At 47.2% G+C, this 18,934-nt stretch overlaps 1 protein-coding gene across 1 annotated transcript; it reads left to right on the forward strand.

Moving 5' to 3' along the window:
- The first annotated feature begins 6,117 nt into the window (after positions 1 to 6,117).
- LOC137561102 (tropomyosin-1, isoforms 33/34-like) lies at positions 6,118 to 18,629 on the forward strand. The gene is made up of 15 exons (XM_068272356.1): positions 6,118 to 6,133; positions 6,216 to 6,266; positions 6,391 to 6,406; positions 7,591 to 7,621; positions 7,743 to 7,773; positions 10,101 to 10,119; positions 11,636 to 11,701; positions 11,916 to 11,969; positions 12,621 to 12,665; positions 12,992 to 13,057; positions 13,147 to 13,185; positions 14,657 to 14,686; positions 14,862 to 15,008; positions 15,389 to 15,478; positions 18,263 to 18,629. The coding sequence occupies exons 8-15, from the start codon at positions 11,965 to 11,967 to the stop codon at positions 18,324 to 18,326; spliced, it is 486 nt and encodes a 161-aa protein (XP_068128457.1). The 5' UTR covers positions 6,118 to 6,133; positions 6,216 to 6,266; positions 6,391 to 6,406; positions 7,591 to 7,621; positions 7,743 to 7,773; positions 10,101 to 10,119; positions 11,636 to 11,701; positions 11,916 to 11,964; the 3' UTR covers positions 18,327 to 18,629.
- Positions 18,630 to 18,934: the final 305 nt, after the last annotated feature.

The following is an 18,934-nucleotide window of genomic DNA, read 5'->3' on the forward strand; positions in this document are numbered from 1 at the left end:
CCTGCGCAGTAAGGTCCCCGAGACGCCAGCGGAAGCACGCACTATTCGTCTTGTTAGACGAATAATTGACCGATGACGTGGAACGAGTGATCGGAGGAGGATGGCGTGGGACATGACAGCCACAGGGGACCGATAGAAGTCCCGGGTAAGTGTCTGTTTGTGCTCTTTTAAAACTCCACAGAACCCCTTTAATGTTAAAGTAGTGATGTTAAAAAATGCCCCAAAATGACTGAAGAAACGTAATAAATGTGCAGTGGAAATACTAAAGGCCAATACATGGGCTGCTTTATTATCCCTCAGGGCCCTTTCACACCGAGGTAGTGTGGTAATCTTACTGCATCCCACCGCCGTGCTATGAAAGGCTATGGAGACTTTAATACTGCGACGTTATGGCGCGACGCGGCAGAAGTGACGAATCCCTGACGCAGGTCAAAAACCACGTTAGCGCTGTGGCGATGTGTCGAGTTGCTGCGATCTGCATCGGCCTGGAAGTCATGTTAGTCTCCGGCGACGCCTGGATTTGTAAAAATTCAGCAACATGACGTTGCGGCGCACATGCGTGGAAGCATATTTTAACCATACACTTCCGCAAACCCGAAGCAGGAAGTGACGGCAAGTGCGTGTCACTTCCTGCTTGGCCGGTGGGCAGACAGGGAACACCGTGCAATAGCATGAGAGGTATTCTAAACGTATATAAACCTTTTTGAAATGTAACATTAACCTCCCTGGCGTTCTATTAAAATCGCCAGGGAGGCTGCGGGAGGGTTTTTTTTAAATTAAAAAAAACTATTTCATGCAGCCAACTGAAAGTTGGCTGCATGAAAGCCCACTAGAGGGCGCTCCGGATGCGCACTTTCGATCGCCTCCGGCGATCAAAAGTAACAAGGAAGGCCGCAATGAGCGGCCTTCCTTGTTTCGCTTTCCTCGTCGCCATGGCGACGAGCGGGAGTGACGTCATGGACGTCAGCCGACGTCTGCCGCCTCCGATCCAGCCCTTAGCGCTGGCCGGAACTGTTTGTTCCGGCTGCGCTGGGCTCGGGCGGCTGGGGGGACCCTCTTTCGCCACTGCACGCGGCGGATCGCCGCGCTGCGGCGGCGATCAGGTAGCACACGCGGCTGGCAAAGTGCTGGCTGCGTGTGCTGCTTTTTATTTGATAGAAATCGGCCCAGCGGGGCCCGAGAAATCCTCCTGCGCAGGTTACCCCGAGCTGAGCTCGGGATAACCGGCAAGGAGGTTAAGGAACGACCGCTCTTAGTACAAATGTGCGGAAAACCCGCGCCTGTGTTCTTTGGTCGCACTACTACGCAGGCGATACTTTCACGCATGTGCTTTAATAAAAATAATCATTGTACGTCGGTTAATTATATGTACACACATACAACAGTAACAGACCGTTGGTCAAACGATTCCAACAGGTTCGATCATGGCAGACTCCAGATAATTACGCACACACCACTTTGCAGTTATTTATTTGTAAAAAATTTTTGGAATCATGTATGATTTTCGTTCCACTTCTCACGTGTACACCACTTTGTATTGGTCTTTCATGTGGAATTCCAATCAAATTGATTCATGTTTGTGGCAGTAATGGGACAAAATGTGGAAAACTTCAAGGGGGTCGAATACTTTTGCAAGCCACTGTAAATGGCTCACCCTGTAGATATGAAGTTGGAATTTGCTGGGCTTATACTGAGGGCGTCTTGTGCTGATATTTTTATCTGATACATAGAGATGTAGCATTAGTAACAGGCACAGCAGCTGCTTTATGGCACTACAAACACTGATGTCATGCCTGTAGTCATATGTGTGTCAGTATAGACTTGCTGAGGACTGTCCTTTAACTGTCTCCTTTCCATTTACAGACGTATCTACTAATCCTTTGACCTGCGGAAGACTACTTTGTGACCAGCGACTGCTGTGAGTATTGCAGTGATATTAACCACTTCACACTCCTGCTTCCCCTGTATGGACAGTTGACATTTTAGCTATGCCCTTATTTAATAAGCTGTAACTTTAACACTACTTATGATACCTGAAGGTGGCATACATTAGGTGTCGGGGCGGCCGATTGACCATCGGTTTTAATTGTTATAATAGGTTTGATTTATGATGCAACCAATTTGGGTCGAATGTATAAATAGGACAGGCTGTAGATGTAAGGCCGATTTGCTCAATTGGGTTCGCGTCGGCAGTGGCGTGCGATTTCGGGACGAGAGACAAATGCAACGGAAGCTCTGGCACTCCCCAATGTAAAATGTCCCCCCTGATGCCTGTTGCAGTATACTTTACATGCCCATCGCTGGCTCTGTGTTACACTCGCCCCACGTGATTGCCGGCCCAACGTGGGCATGTGTGACATCACACGCACCCAGGATGTGGTGTCACAAGACCGATTCCCGAGAGATTTCATGGTGAAATCGATCAGGAATTGGCCTGTGGTGTATGGGCAGGCAACAGATCTCTCTCCGATCACATTCAATCAGAGAGAGATCTGTCTCTTGGTGGATCTGCCCATACAGTTGATGTATGGGCACCTTTAGTGATCTATAAAGCATTTTTTTCAGTACAAACTAGACATCCTTTGAGTTTTTTCCCCCTCAGGAGTTTTTATTTCATATGCATATAAAAGAGAGAAAGAAGAAAAACATGAAAAAATACAGTTTCTCAGTTTTCACCCATTATTATTGTAGAAGTGCTACAGTAGATAATAAACTCTCTGGCTGTTATCCCATTTATTGTAAAACTTAAATTGTGTAAGGCCTGGTTCACACTTGCGTTGAAGTGGCAAACGGATCAGTGAAAATAGATCTTATCACCGGCCAATTGGATCTGTTTTCACTACGTTGCTACTCCATTATCTTTCCGCTGCTTATGTTCCATTATCCCCCCCCCCCCCCTCCCTCCCTCCAGACCCCCAACCCTAAAGTGTATTTTTCTGTTTAGAACGGTCAGTTTTTTCACTAGTGTGAAGAAACTTTCCGTTTTCTCATTGCCCCACTGCAGTGCTTCAGCTTCCGTTTCTGTCCTGCTGGGCTCAGCGGTCCTGAAAAATTGGTGCAGCAGGAAACGTGCGATCCTTTCAGCGGATCATGCGGAAACGGATCCGTTTGAACGGACGGATGTAAACGGGTTAACATTGGATCTGATCCCATCCGTTATGATCCGTTCCCTTTCGATCCAGGAACAGACCGTTTTTTAACTCTAATGTGAACCAGACCTTACTGCTACACTGTATGGTGATGGAAGGCAATTTTGTAATGAAGGTATATTTTTGTGCATTATTTATTTTCTTTTTCCGTAGAACTGCAATGATTGTAAAAACACGTCCACAAGTAAACAAGGGAAATAAAAGGTGCCTAGAAAGTATTATTAGTTATGGTTTAACCACTTGAGGACGGCAGTGTTAAACCCACCCCCCACCCCCCAGTGACCAGGCCATTTTTAATTAAATAGGCCACTGCATCTTTAAGGCAAAAACAACACAGCACACAAGTGATCCCCGCCCTTTTCTCCCCACCAACAGAGCTCTGTTGGTGGGGTCTGATCGCCCCCCCCCCCCCCCCCCCCCCCAGTGTTTTTGTTTTTTTTATAAATATTTATTTATGTTATTTTTTCAATAACATTTTGCTTTTTTTTATATCAACTGTATAACCCTCCCTTCCCCCGCCAGCCTGTCAGCGCGATCGGCTTATCACAGCGGATCGCTTCCCTGTGTCCCAGGGGGACAGCTGTGTCACACGGCTGTCCCCAGTACAGCGCTGCTATAGATCGCAGCGCTGTACAAAGTAATTAGACGGCAATAGCCGCTCGGAGACTGAAGGCGGGACGGAGCTCCGCCCCCCCGAGCAGGAGATGCGGGCGCAGCATGCACGTGATCTCCTGCTAGCCCCATAGACAGCCGCTCACGCCAATAGAGCGGTCCTGGGGCTGCCGCACTGCTCACACCAATTGGCGTGTAGCAGTCGGCAACAGGTTAAAAGTGGGCAGGGCTTTAACCACTTTGCATCCAGACCTCGTTTTCCCTTATGGACCAGAGCAGTTTTGACTTTTCAGCTATGTCCCTATTTAATTAGTAATAACTTTATCAATTGGGGGAGGGGGCTTTTTCTCCTATTTACTATAAAACAAATTATTTTCCTGTCACAGTTTATGATGATGATATTTGACTCTGAAATAAAGATGTTTTTTGCTACAGTGTACACTTTTCACTTTAAAATGAGAAAATATTGAGAGTATTTTTAATGATAAAAATTAGGGAGAAAGTTTAGAGGGGGAGGTTAATTAACAATTGTATTATGTAGAAAGTGTCATCTTAAAAGTGGGCGTGGTTAAACAGTATATTGTAATAGTTCTCACTGCATCCCCATTATGTAGTTTTACTCTATAACATTTTCCCATTCGACCTGTGGTCCCCCCTCCCTTAAAAAGTTTTCCCTGAAAGTCTAGTGGCATCCCTGTATGCTCCCCTGGCAGGGTGGAACGAGGTTCTCCAATAACAGAGATCTCACACTGCCCAGATGGTTTCATCGCATGCTCGCAATTGCATAGTGCCTGATTTGAGTTCCACCGTAGATGTAATGTTATTACACTATAGCGGTGCAGTGGGATTTTCATTGCAATTTGGAACCCCGAATTATGTGTCTCTCCGGGTTCCTCCGACTCAAAGGGGGAAAAGTATTTAAAGCTGCCCACAATTTCAGCAGCAGTAGGGTGAGCCACCACCCTGCTGGCCTCGTGTAGGTAGCCAGAGAGGCCCCCCCCACACACAATATGTAGCCAGAGAGTGTTTCCCCCAGTATAAGTAGCCAGAGAGTTCCCCACTATAGGTAGCCAGAGAGCCCCCCCCAACTATAGGTAGCCAGAGAGTGTTTTTCCCCCAGTATAAGTAGCCAGAGAGGTCCCCACTATAGGTAGCCAGAGAGCCCCCCCCCCCCCACTATAGGTAGCCAGAGAGTGTTTCCCCCAGTATAAGTAGCCAGAGAGGTCCCCACTATAGGTAGCCAGAGAGCCCCCCCCCCCCCACTATAGGTAGCCAGAGAGTGTTTCTTCCAGTATAAGTAGCCAGAGACACCCCCCCCCCCCCACACACACACACACACACTATAGGTAGCCAGAGAGTCTTTTTCCCCCAGTATAAGTAGCCAGAGAGGTCCCCACTATAGGTAGCCAGAGAGCCCCCCCCCCCCCCCACTATAGGTAGCCAGAGAGTGTTTCCCCCAGTATAAGTAGCCAGAGAGGTCCCCACTATAGGTAGCCAGAGAGCCCCCCCCCCACTATAGGTAGCCAGAGAGTGTTTCTTCCAGTATAAGTAGCCAGAGACACATGCCCCCCACACACACACACTATAGGTAGCCAGAGAGCCCCCCTCCCCCACACTATAGGTAGCCAGTAGCCAGAGAGTGTTTCCCCCAGTATAAGTAGCCAGAGAGGTCCCCACTATAGGTAGCCAGAGACCCCCCCTCCCCCACACTTTAGATAGCCAGATAGGTCCCCACTATAGGTAGCCATAGAGTGCTTGCCCAGTATAGCTAGCCTGAGAGGCCCCCCACTATAGGAAGCCAGAGAGTGCTTGCCCAGTATAAGTAGCCAGAGAGCCCCCTACTATAGGTAGCCAGAGAGTGCTTCCCCAGTATAGCTAGCCTGAGAGGCCCCCACTATAAGTAGCCAGAGAGCCCCCTACTATAGGTAGACAGAAAGTGCTCCCCCCCCCAGTATAGGTAGCCAGAGAAATCTCCCCCCAGTATAGGTAGCCAGAGAAATCTCCCCCCAGTATAGGTAGCCAGAGAGTGCTCTCCCCAGTATAGTTAGCCAGAGAGACCTTCCAGTATAGCTTGCCTGAGAGGCCCCCCACTATAAGTAGCCAGAGAGTGCTCCCCCAGTATAAGAAGACGGGCTACATGTGGCCGGATCCTGATGCCCTCTTTGCATATACCCTTCCGGGCTGCGGCTCAGAGTGTAGTTCGGGGTTCTCAATTTATAATGTAATATTGTGCATTGGAAAATTTTATTACATCACTATGGCTGATGTGACGTCATACAGACCATGTGATCTTAATGTTTCTTTTGTTCTTTTCTCTACAGAATTATGTCTGACCTTGAGGACCCGAAAACTTTGAGCCCTCCATCCATGTTGTGAGTATATCCATATGCTGTTCAGTAACCCTCCTGTAACATTAGCAATAGCTAATAATGTCTTGCTTTCTTTCTTATATAGGGAGTTTCCAATCCGAACAGTGGATCATTCGGACACTAGCCTGCAGATTGTGTAAGTATATCAATACATGTGCAGCATCTCACCAAGTGTCTTTATATAGAGGTAATAGATTGATGTCCATATAGAGCGGCAGTAGCCGGTGAATTTACTTTCCTGTTTTTTTTCTCTCTTATAGACCTTGATATAGACATGTGAGTATAACCATGGGCGGTGCACAAAGACTGCCTAATACTACTATGGGGAGGTGCATGAAGACTACCTAATACTATGGGGGGTGCACAAAGACTACCCAATACTACTATGGAGGGTGCACAAAGACTACCTAATACTACTATGGGCGGTGCACAAATGCTACTTAATACTACTATGGGGGGTGCATGAAGACTACATAATACTACTATGGGGGTGCAGAAAGGCTACTTAATACTACTATGCGGGATGCATGAAGGCTACCTAATACTACTATGGGGGTGCACAAAGACTACCTAATACTACTATGGGGAGTGCACAAAGACTACCTTATACTACTATGGGGGGTGGATGAAGGCTACCTAATACTATTATGGGTGGTGCACAAGGGCTACCTAATACTACTATGGGGGGGGGGGGGGGGGGGGGGCATGAAGGCTACCTAATACTACTATGGGGGTGCACAAAGACTACCTAATACTACTATCGGGGGGGGGGGGGGTGCATGAAGGCTACCTAATACTACTATGGGGGTGCACAAAGACTACCTAACACTACTATGGCGGGTACACGAAGGCTACCTAATACTACTATGGGGGGTACATGAAGGCTACCTAATACTATTATGAGAGGTGCATGAAGTCTGTCTAATACTACTATGGGGGTGCACAAAGATCACCTAAGACTATTATAAGGAGTGTACAAAGGGTACCTAATACTACTATTGAGGGTGTACAAAGTGTACATAATATTTCCATGGGGGAGCAGAAAGGCTACCTATTACTACTATGGAGGGGGATGTACAAAGGCTACTGAATACTACTATGGAGGGGGGCTTAAAAGGTTACCTAATACAACTATCTGGGCATTAAGAGTGGGCCAAAAATGACTTACTACTACTATCGGGGTGGGCAGACCCAAAAGCTTCCTAATACTATAATTTGGGAATGATAAGGGGGCACAAGTGCTACCTAATACTACTGTATGGGGTGGGGGTGATGGAGGGGGCCACAAAGGCTACCTAATGCTGCTACCTGGGAGGAGGGATGTAACAAGAGACCACAGAACCTACCTAATACTGTCTGGGGAGGGGGGTGATGGATTACCACAGAGGCTCCCTAGTATTGCTATTTGTGTTACTTTACTCTTCCTGTATCTGACACAGTTTTTGTTTCTCTCATTACAGTGAGGACCGTGAGGTTTCAGACAGTGACTCAGTAAGTACACCCGACATGGCATGTGAGGAATGGATGAAAGTTGTTGTTGTTGTTGTTGTTGTTGAATATAATGTAAAAACATGAAATACTAACTTGTGTCTTTCCACTTTTCTCTTTTCAGTCTGATTTTGAAAATGGCGGATATCTGGACTGTAAGTATGAGTCTTGTACACACACAGGACCAGCAACGGTAATGGCAGAGCTACAATTGGAGTCTGATCGAGAGTTTACTCACATCTACCATCTATACTGAGGAGGGGGCTACCTAATACTGGGGGCACATCTGCTATCTATACTGAGGAGGGGCTACCTAATACTGGGGGCACATCTGATATCTATACTGAGGAAGGGGCTACCTAATACTGGGGGCACATCTGCTATCTATACTGAGAAGGGGGCTACCTAATACTGGGGCACATCTGATATCTATACTGAGGAGGGGGCTACCTAATACTGGGGGCACATCTGATATCTATACTGAGGAGGTTACCTAATACTGGGGGCACATCTGCTATCTATACTGAGGAGGGGCTACCTAATACTGGGGGCACATCTGATATCTATACTGAGGAAGGGGCTACCTAATACTGGGGCATATCTGCTATCTATACTGAGAAGGGGGCTACCTAATACTGGGGCACATCTGCTATCTATACTAAGGAGGGGGCTACCTAATACTGGGGGCACATCTGATATCTATACTGAGGAGGGGGCTACCTAATACTGGGGGCACATCTGATATCTATACTGAGGAGGTTACCTAATACTGGGGGCACATCTGCTATCTATACTGAGGAGGTTACCTAATACTGGGGGCGCATCTGCTATCTATACTGAGGAGGGGGCTACCTAATACTGGGGGCACATCTGATATCTATACTGAGGAGGGGCTACCTAATACTGGGGGCACATCTGCTATCTATACTAAGGAGGGGACTACCTAATACTGGGGGCACATCTGCCATCTATACTGAGGAGGGGGCTACCTAATACTGGGGGCACATCTGATATCTATACCGAGGAGGGGGCTACCTAATACTGAGGGCACAGCTGCTATCTATACTGAGGAGGGGGCTACCTAATACTGGGGGCACATCTGCTATCTATACTGAGGAGGGTGGGCTACCTAATGCTGGGGGCACATCTGCTATCTATACTGAGGAGGGGGCTACCTAATACTGGGGGCACATCTGCTATCTATACTGAGGAGGGGGCTACCTAATACTGGGGGCACATCTGCTATTTATACTGAGGAGGGGGCTACCTAATACTGGGGGCACATCTGCTATCTATACTGAGGAGGGGGCTACCTAATACTGGGGGCACATCTGCTATCTATACTGAGGAGGGGGCTACCTAATACTGGGGGCACATCTGCTATCTATACTGAGAAGGGAGGCTACCTAATACTGGGGGCACATCTGCTATCTATACTGAGGAGGGAGACTTTCTAATACTGGGGGCATATCTGCTATCTATAGTGAGGAGGGGGCTACCTAATACTGGGGGCACATCTGCTATCTATACTGAGAAGGGAGGCTACCTAATACTGGGGGCACATCTGCTATCTATACTGAGGAGGGAGACTTTCTAATACTGGGGGCACATCTGCTATCTATAGTGAGGAGGGGGCTACCTAATACTGGGGGCACATCTGATATCTATACTGAGGAGGGGGCTACCTAATACTGGGGGCACATCTGCTATCTATACTGAGGAGGGGGCTACCTAATACTGGGGGCACATCTGATATCTTTAGTAAGGAAGGGGACTACCTAATACTGGGGGCATGTCTGCTAGCTATACTGAGGAGGGGCTACCTAATACTGGGGGAACATCTGCTATCTATACTGAGGAGAAAGGGTACCTAATATTGTAGACACACCTGGCCAACTACACTGGGTTGGGTGATTATCTAATACTGGAAACACATCTGACAACTTATACTGGGTGTGTGAAGGCAGTTTGGCTACCTATTCTGGGTGGAGTTAGGCCAGGCATGGACAAACTCGGCCCTCCAGCTGTTACGGAACTACAAGTCCCACAATGCATTGCAGGAGTCTGACAGCCACAGTCATGACTCATAAAGGCAAATGCATTGTGGGACTTGTAGTTCTGTAACAGCTGGAGGGCCGAGTTTGCCCATGCCTGGGTTAGGCTATGTATTACTGGTGGCACATCTGGCTACCTTTGCTGGGTGTGGGGGCTACATAATACTGGAGGCACATCTGGCTACCTATACTGGGGGAAAGGTGTAGTTGTTTTTTATTACTGCAGGTGCATTTCTTACCTATACTGGGGTGACCACAATTGAATGGGGGGACCTTGTCCTGGCCCTGGTGACGACAATCGTCTAGTCAGTGCAGGACACTATTATTACTATAGGGGAGGACCAGCTTATCCCACAAAGCCTACAATACTCTATTCTGTGCCTGATATTTCTGGATAATCTCACTCATGTTCTCTCTTTTATTTTCAGGCCTTGAAAGAGACGAGCTGTAAGTCATTTTTCTTTGTCTACAAAGCCTACAGGTGCAACTCGAAAAATTAGAATATCGCTCAAAAGTTAATTTATGTCAGTAATTCAACTTAAAAAGTTAAACTAATATATGAAATAGACCCATTATATGCAAAGCAAGATATTTCAAGCCTTAATTTGTTATCATTTTGATGATTATGGCTTACAGTTTATGAAAACCCCGAAATCAAAATCTCAGACCATTAGAATATTGTGAAAATGTTCCATATTCTAGGCTCAGTGTCAGACTCTAATCAGCTAATTAATCCGAAACACCTGCAATGGGTTCTTATTTCATGTATCCGTTTCACCTTTTAATTTGAATGACTAAAATGAATGGATTTTTGCACGATATTCAAAATTTTTTAGTTTTACCTGTTTATTTTCACTTATAGTATAAACAGATGTGTGATATACATGCGTTCTATGTGTGATATACCATATTTTTCAGAATATAAGACGCACCTTTAGAGTTTAGAGGGTAAAAACATGGGATGGATATATATCGATAGAGAGAGAGAGAGAGATGGACTAGTCCAAAACCTGTCACTTCTGTCAGATTTCTACTGCCTACTGTAAGTGACAGCAACATAGGAGAAAAGTAATTTATGGCTCATTTTACTCTGGAAAAAACGTACTTCTTATTTGTCTGTGTTTGCACATATTTTAAATTTTACAATTTTTCGCCATAGTGCCTCTTTAACTACAGAGGAGGTAACTTAACCACCCTGGCGTTCTGATTAAATCGCCAGGGTGGCTGCGGGAGGGTTTTTTTTAAATAAAAAAAAAACTATTTCATGCAGCCAACTGAAAGTTGGCTGCATGAAAGCCCACTAGAGGGCGCTCCGGAGGCGATCTTCCGATCGCCTCCGGCGCCCAGAATAAACAAGGAAGGCCGCAATGAGCGGCCTTCCTTGTTTTGCTTATATCGTCGCCATAGCGACGAGCGGAGTGACGTCATCGACGTCAGCCGACGTCGTGACGTCAGCCGCCTCCGATCCAGCCCTTAGCGCTGGCCGGAACTTTTTGTTCCGGCTGCGCAGGGCTCAGGCGGCTAGGGGGGCCCTCTTTCGCCGCTGCTCGCGGCGAATCGCCGCAGAGCGGCGGCGATCAGGCAGCACACGCGGCTGGCAAAGTGCCGGCTGCGTGTGCTGCTTTTTATTTCATCAAAATCGGCCCAGCAGGGCCTGAGCGGCAGCCGCTGGCGGTGTTGGACGAGCTGAGCTCGTCCAGACCGCTCAGCTGGTTAAGGAATGAAGAGATAAGCTAACTCTCTCACTGTTTGTAGCAAGTTTTCTCTTGCCTTATTAGCTCCAGTATAATCGTAGTGAATTGAGGCCATTATCATAGACTAGTGATAGCAGTTTTCTCACCTTCACTGACTTGCGTTCCCGTATTGTTCAGAAGATGGAAAGATTGCTGTTGTACATGTTCAAAACATGTCAGAGTCCCATTTCAAGCAAAGATAGCTCATTATTCTCTCTTTCATCCCTCAGCTACCTAGCTACTCGTTTGGCTTCCGCCCTCTTCATCAGGGACATCCTGGACGAACCAAGTGTCGAGTGAGTATCTCATCTACTATTCACTTTTTGTTTATAAAATGTTTTTACTGTATGTGTAATGTTATTGTGGGAAGGTGAACATATGAAATCATCACACATCACTTCATTACAGGATGAGGCCGAGGTCACTAATACTGCTCAGATCTGACTATATACAGATGTGCTATGATAATATGATGGCTCATGTAATCATTCTGTCTCCTGTATTCCTTAGGATTGGCCTGGCCATCGTGCAGAACCGCCTGACCAGAAACCATGGACCGATGCCGTAAGTATTTAATTATTGTTATTTATTGGATTTATATAGCACCAACATTACGCAGCGCTGTACAATAAATTAGGTTGCAGACATTGATAATAGGGGTTACAGACAACACAATACAGGGAATAAGCAATAAGACACACAATGCCAGATCATGCACTAGAGTAGTAGTCTGAGTAATGCAAGTTCATGTTAATCGATGAGCAGAACGCACAATCAGATAGGATACACAAGGAGGGAGGGCCCTGCCAAAGGCTTACAATCTAATGGGAGGGGGTGGTGACATGATAGGAGGGGGCTGCATCAAGATTCCATGATAGTCTGTGTAGACTGGGATGCAGTTAGTTGTCAGATACGTGTGCAGTCAGATGGGCGGGGGACACACAGGCAATACTTGTAAGATGCAGTTAGTTGTCAGATACGTGTGCATTTAGATGGGCGGGACACACACAGGCAATACTTGTAAGATGCAGTTGGTTGTCAGATACGTGTGCAGTCAGATGGGTGGGACACACACAGGCAATCCTTGTAAGTTGCAGTTAGTTGTCAGATACGTGTGCAGTCAGATGGGCAGGACACACACAGGCAATACTTGTAAGATGCAGTTGGTTGTCTTTTACTTGTATGCTGAGATTATGTCTGCTTTATTCCCTGCAGATCTTACGAAGACATGCAGACCCCAACACCCGAGAACCTGTGGGGGTAAGTATTACCACTGACCAATCAGCTCTCTGGGACATTTTATAGACAACAGCGTGTCCAATCACCTACCTGTTCTACATGACATTGTATAGCCATGGAGATATACAGGGATGGTGTGAAAGAGACCCACTACTAATGCTCTATAACATCTGCCATGCTATAAGCTGGCCCTGTGATCACGTGTCTCCATTACATGTATTACATTCCAGCCTCCAGCCACTTATCCGGACTCCTTTCCATTCTTGAGTTGCTGTGTAAGTATTACCTTTGAGTTTATTCATCAATAACATAAAAAGTTACGCCTCGCCCTTTGTCTTATTTCCTAGGATCATCACCGCCGTGGCTGCTGACCTCATATTTGCCATGGAGATGCACCCGGTGCCCCCCCTCACGTAAGTATTACCTGAATCTTATAGTCTGACCTGCAATAGATTGCTGTACAAGGATTGTAACCTCATTTTATATTTGTTTCCTTTTATAGAGACGACGAGGAAGATGCCTGGAGGAAAGTGGTGAAGAGGTGAGTATTACCATATACACAATACACAGCAATACACAAGCAGCTCCACTATTTCCCCCATTAGCACTGGGGATGGCAGACACCCCTCTTACCTTTGGGCCCTCAGTGATACAAGGAGGTATTTAGGTAGCGAATGCCCAGGTGCAGTGGTGTAGCTAGACATTATGGGGCCCCATAGCAAAACTTTCATGGGGCCATGAATTGGAGGCATACTTGGGAAATGCCACCTACCTCTCCCCTATGGATATGACCACCTACCTCTACCCTATGGGTATGGCCACCTACCTCTCCCCTATGGATATGACCACCTACCTCTCCCCTATGGATATGACCACCTACCTCTCCCCTATGGACATGACCACCTACCTCTCCCCTATGGATATGACCACTTACCTCTCCCCTATGGATATGACCACTTACCTCTCCCCTATGGATATGACCACCTACCTCTCCCCTATGGATATGACCACCTACCTCTCCCCTATGGATATGACCACCTACCTCTCCCCTATGGGTATGGCCACCTACCTCTCCCCTATGGATATGACCACCTACCTCTCCCCTATGGATATGACCACCTACCTCTCCCCTATGGATATGACCACTTACCTCTCCCCTATGGATATGACCACCTACCTCTCCCCTATGGATATGACCACCTACCTCTCCCCTATGGATATGACCACCTACCTCTCCCCTATGGATATGACCACCTACCTCTCCCCTATGGATATGACCACCTACCTCTACCCTATGGATATGACCACCTACCTCTACCCTATAGTTATGACCACCTACCTCTACCCTATGGATATGGCCACCTACCTCTACCCTATGGATATGGCCACCTACCTCTCCCCTATGGATATGGCCACCTACCTCTCCCCTATGGATATGGCCACCTACCTCTCCCCTATGGATATGACCACCTACCCCTCCCCTATGGATATGAGGTAACTGGGAGATTTGCATTCTCATGTGATCTACACTGCATATAGTACATGGTCACTTGAATACATCAAGTACCACCTGGGCCCCCTCTGCTCCAGGGCCCCATAGCAGCTGCTATGACTATTCCTACGCCCTTGCCTAGGTGTTATATTGGAGTCTTCCATGACTGAACGCGGTCTCCCCAGGCCCCTCTAGTGGTGAACATTAGTATTCACAGTACAGCAATTCAGTCTTTACCTTACTGCAGAAATGCATTAGAAAAAAGTGCCTCTTTTAAGCCTTTCCAATACTTTCCCCCAATCATCCCTGTCCCCCCCAGCAGCTTATTATTTCCTGGGTGCTGGAGGGGGACATGGGTGATTGGGGAAAGGACTGGTGGGGGTGGTCCGGAGGGTCTATAGCTCCTTGCACTAGAGGAAGGAGGTAATTTAGCATCAGCACAGCGTTATATGTTGGCGCTATATAAATCCAATAAATAATAAAAATATTAATTCCTGCTATTTCTTATCATTTTTTGCAGGATCCGAGACGACTACATCGAGGATCCAATGTAAGTACTTTATTAGCCAAACAAGTGAATGGAAGCGCTGAACCGTAAGTACTTTACATATATGTATCTCCTTGCTGTCTCTTGAGAATAAACAGATTACAAGCTATTTCTTCCTTCCTTAGCCCTACAAAGTATTTACTGTGTGACTGATAGTTCTCTTTCACTTTTTCTGCAGTTGCGTCCAGCCACCACCGCCACCAGCTGCAGAGGACATCGAGCCACCGCCACCAGCTGCAGAGGACATCGAGCCACCGCCACCAGCTGCAGAGGACATCCTGCCACCAGCTGCAGAGGACAACCAGCCACCAGCTGCAGAGGACCGGTAAGTAATTCTCCAATACTTGCTAGTAATGATTATGGACTTTGATGGTTAGCTTATAAAATGGATGCAGGTGTAGGATAACAATGGGAGCCAATCACAAGATATTAGTGAAATGCATACAATTCCAGCTTGCATGCAAATTTCATGCAACTTGGAACTGGGTAAAACAAATGTTCTTCCTGTCATTTTTGATTGGCCCAATTCCAAGCTGCATACAATTTATATCAAATTTGCATGCAAGAATAATTAGCATCTTATTGACCATTTGGTGTCCATGTATGGGATCTGCCCACCAGCCGGTTATACAGGATAAGAATTGTATTATATCCATTGAAGATTTCCACAGCCTCCTTACACTTACCTCTGTTTTCCATTTCCAGGCCACCCACTCCAGGACCAGCAGAGGGATCACCACCGGAGGCCCCACCAGCAGAGCCAACACCAGCTCCGCGGAGGACTCTGAGAGCAAGGTAAGTTGTCCTGTAACCTGTCTATAGGTGTGGCCATCTGTAGCGCTTCCTATAGGCTCCCTCCTTGTGATGTCACTTCCTGATAGATCAGGATTAAATCTATGGCTTATGACTGCCCAGCCATCATATCACCTCTACCTCAGTTCTACCTTCCCAGTCTGATTCTGTACAGTACACAGTGGGGCTCCTATAGCAATGTGCATCTCAAAGAGCAACACTGACCACTACTGATCAGTGTGGAGAGTCGGTCCACAGTGGGTGACCTCTGCTGAAGGCTCTAACACTATGCAAATGGGTTGTGATAAGCTCCTCCTCCTGCATGCTATTCCCGACTGGAATGATCAGGGACAGTACAGGAAGACTCTGAGGGCCCGTTTCCACTAGGAGTGGTGCGATGTGGCTACATAGCCGCATCGCACCGCAGGTGTCCTAAAACACATGCACAGCAATGGAAGAGTTTCCGGTGTGTGCATGATGTGCGGAGCGATCGGAGAATCTGCAGCATGCTTCTCGCACGTCCGCAGCCGCTTCCCATCTCCTCCAATACACTTCCGCATCGGGAGGTAGCCGCATTCGCATCACTTTGTAGTGGAAACCGGCCCTGATTGTGTGGTGGAGTGATGGTGGAGGGGGTAGTTATTCCTCCTATTAGGGCAGATCTGGACATACTTCCCCTGGGGTGTTTTTTAGCTGTCTACATGAAACCTGTCAGAAGGGTGACAAGTCACATTTAATGGATATGTTTTGTTTTTCATCCTAATTTAAAGAACTACTATGTGAAGAATTCAATAAAAGTGTTCCTCAACTTTAGTTACTGTGGTTAATTTTCAAATATTTTTTGCTTAGCATTTAAATTGCTTCCAAAGATCACTGAAATCTGCTTTTTGTGTCCCTGAAAAGCTATAATACAATAATACAATAACATTTGTAAAGCGCTTTTCTCCCATAGGACTCAAAGCGCATCCTGTCTAAAGGTGGCCATACATCAGACAACTTGGCGGACGATTAACCATCCGATTTGATTATTATAATCAAAATCAGATGAAAATTGGTGCCGCCAATTGCATGCTCAACCGACAATGCGACCAATTTTTTGTTGAAATTGGTCACATGAGTCGATCGGACATGCTGCAAGATGTAGGGCCGACTTGCTTTATCGGGTCCCAGTGGTAACCGGCAGCGATATCAGGACAAGCGAGGAAACCCCTGGCGTTGTTCCCGGAATGTGTACAAGTGTGTGTAATATATAAATGTGCTGCAATATGCTATCCTTATCAGCCTGATGACACTGTACACACCGGCAAACTCTCATTAGAACGGGACGGGTCTGATGACTGGTAGCTTGTTACAGTTCGACGTGTGTACGAACCTTTATATTACTTGTAAGTTCTCACAGGCAGAGTCTATTGTTCCTCTGGCTGATTGTATTAGCCCTGCAACTCTGTCACGGTATCTGTCACTCTAATGAGCTCTCTAGCAGGTATTAGCCTGAATTATGACTAGAGGGGTATTGTTGCTGATCATTCCTGAACCACAAAAAAAGTTCTTCCTATTTAATTCCCATGCGGGTAAATTCTCCTTTAAAGGGAATTGGAAGCGAGAGGTATATGGAGGCCACCATATTTATGTTTATTACCCAACTGCATTGTGGTCCCGGGGCCCCTGCAGAGTTATTGGCAGTGTAGCAACTCGGCTGTCCTGGCTGACACACTCCCCCCATTAGTCTGCGGCTCTGTGTGTTCCCCTCCTCATCCTCACAGGGCTGCCTCTCCTCCATTAGTCTGTGTCTCTGTGTGTTCCCCTCCTCATCCTCACAGGGCTGCCTCTCCCCCATTAGACTGCGGCTCTGTGTGTTCCCCTCCTCATCCTCACAGGGCTGCCTCTCCTCCATTAGTCTGCGGCTCTGTGTGTTCCCCTCCTCATCCTCACAGGGCTGCCTCTCCTCCATTAGTCTGTGGCTCTGTGCGTTCCCCTCCTCATCCTCACAGGGCTGCCTCTCCCCCATTAGTCTGTGGCTCTGTGTGTTCCCCTCCTCAGCCTCACAGGGCTGCCTCTCCTCCATTAGTCTGTGGCTCTGTGCGTTCCCCTCCTCATCCTCACAGGGCTGCCTCTCCCCAATTAGGCTGTGGCTCTGTGCGTTCCCCTCCTCATCCTCACAGGGCTGCCTCTCCCCCATTAGTCTGTGGCTCTGTGTGTTCCTCTCCTCATCCTCACAGGGCTGCCTCTCCCCCATTAGACTGCGGCTCTGTGCGTTCCCCTCCTCATCCTCACAGGGCTGCCTCTCCCCCATTAGACTGCGGCTCTGTGTGTTCCCCTCCTCATCCTCACAGGGCTGCCTCTCCTCCATTAGACTGCGGCTCTGTGCGTTCCCCTCCTCATCCTCACAGGGCTGCCTCTCCTCCATTAGTCTGTGGCTCTGTGTGTTCCCCTCCTCATCCTCACAGGGCTGCCTCTCCCCCATTAGTCTGCGGCTCTGTGTGTTCCCCTCCTCAGCCTCACAGGGCTGCCTCTCCTCCATTAGTCTGTGGCTCTGTGCGTTCCCCTCCTCATCCTCACAGGGCTCAGCAGGGGAATAATGGAGGAGTGCCTCAGCCTGCAGAATAGAAAGAAAGCAGAGACTTCAGGTACACACATCATCCTGCGCTCTGTACCCACTGAGGGGACTGATGTACTTTTTATAGGCTTCAGAAAGTCATTGGTGTTGTTAGCTTTGTATCTGGGGCATATCCCTGACATGTGTCCTTATTCCCTCATGTGACGCAACCTTTATTCTTTCTTTTTCAGATGCGCCAGGGCTTGGAGACGGGTGAGACGCTTCTTCACCTGCAGTGCCACCAGGACCGCCTAGGTAAGCCATCTTCTGATTATATACAATATCCTTGGACTCTTACTAACTTTATTGTCCTCTTTTTCATTTACAGACAGACCATCATTAAGGCGTCCTGCTCCAATGAAGAAAAAAAAAACATATACTTTTATAGTTAGGGGAAAATGGGGGGTGGGGAGGTTGGGGTTAGTTTAAAACCAAAAATACAAAAAAAATACAAAAAAGAAAAACACAAAAAAATTACTATTATTAAGTGTGTGTGTTCCGTGTGTGTGTGTGTGTGTGTGTGTGTGTGTGTGTGTGTGTGTGTGTGTGTGTGTGTGTGTGTGTGTGTGTTTGTTTGTGTTTGTGTTTGTTTTGGGGGGGTGGGGGGTGGGGGGGAGGGAGGTTCAGAATTACTAGGCAATTTCCGGGCGAGCTGATCCAGGGATTCGTCTGATTGCCATTTGCCATCTGGAGTCGGGAAGGAATTTTCCCCTTTTAAGGCTAATTGGCCCATGCCTTGAAAGGTTTTTCGCCTTCCCCTGGATCAGTGCCCACAAAATAAACAGGCAGTTTAAAAACAAAAATACAAAAAAAAATCACTATTGTTAAGTTGGGGTGTGTGTGTGTGTGTGTGTGTGTGTGTG

The sequence above is a fragment of the Hyperolius riggenbachi genome, chromosome 3, assembly GCF_040937935.1.
Source record: "Hyperolius riggenbachi isolate aHypRig1 chromosome 3, aHypRig1.pri, whole genome shotgun sequence".
NCBI classification, from domain to species: domain Eukaryota; kingdom Metazoa; phylum Chordata; class Amphibia; order Anura; family Hyperoliidae; genus Hyperolius; species Hyperolius riggenbachi.

Excerpts from the sequence above, each read along its gene's own strand:
- LOC137561102 (XM_068272356.1), top strand. Across the intron at positions 14,687-14,861 it reads GACTACATCGAGGATCCAAT|TTGCGTCCAGCCACCACCGC; the intron begins GTAAGTACTTTA and ends CTTTTTCTGCAG. Across the intron at positions 15,479-18,262 it reads CGGAGGACTCTGAGAGCAAG|ATGCGCCAGGGCTTGGAGAC; the intron begins GTAAGTTGTCCT and ends TTTCTTTTTCAG.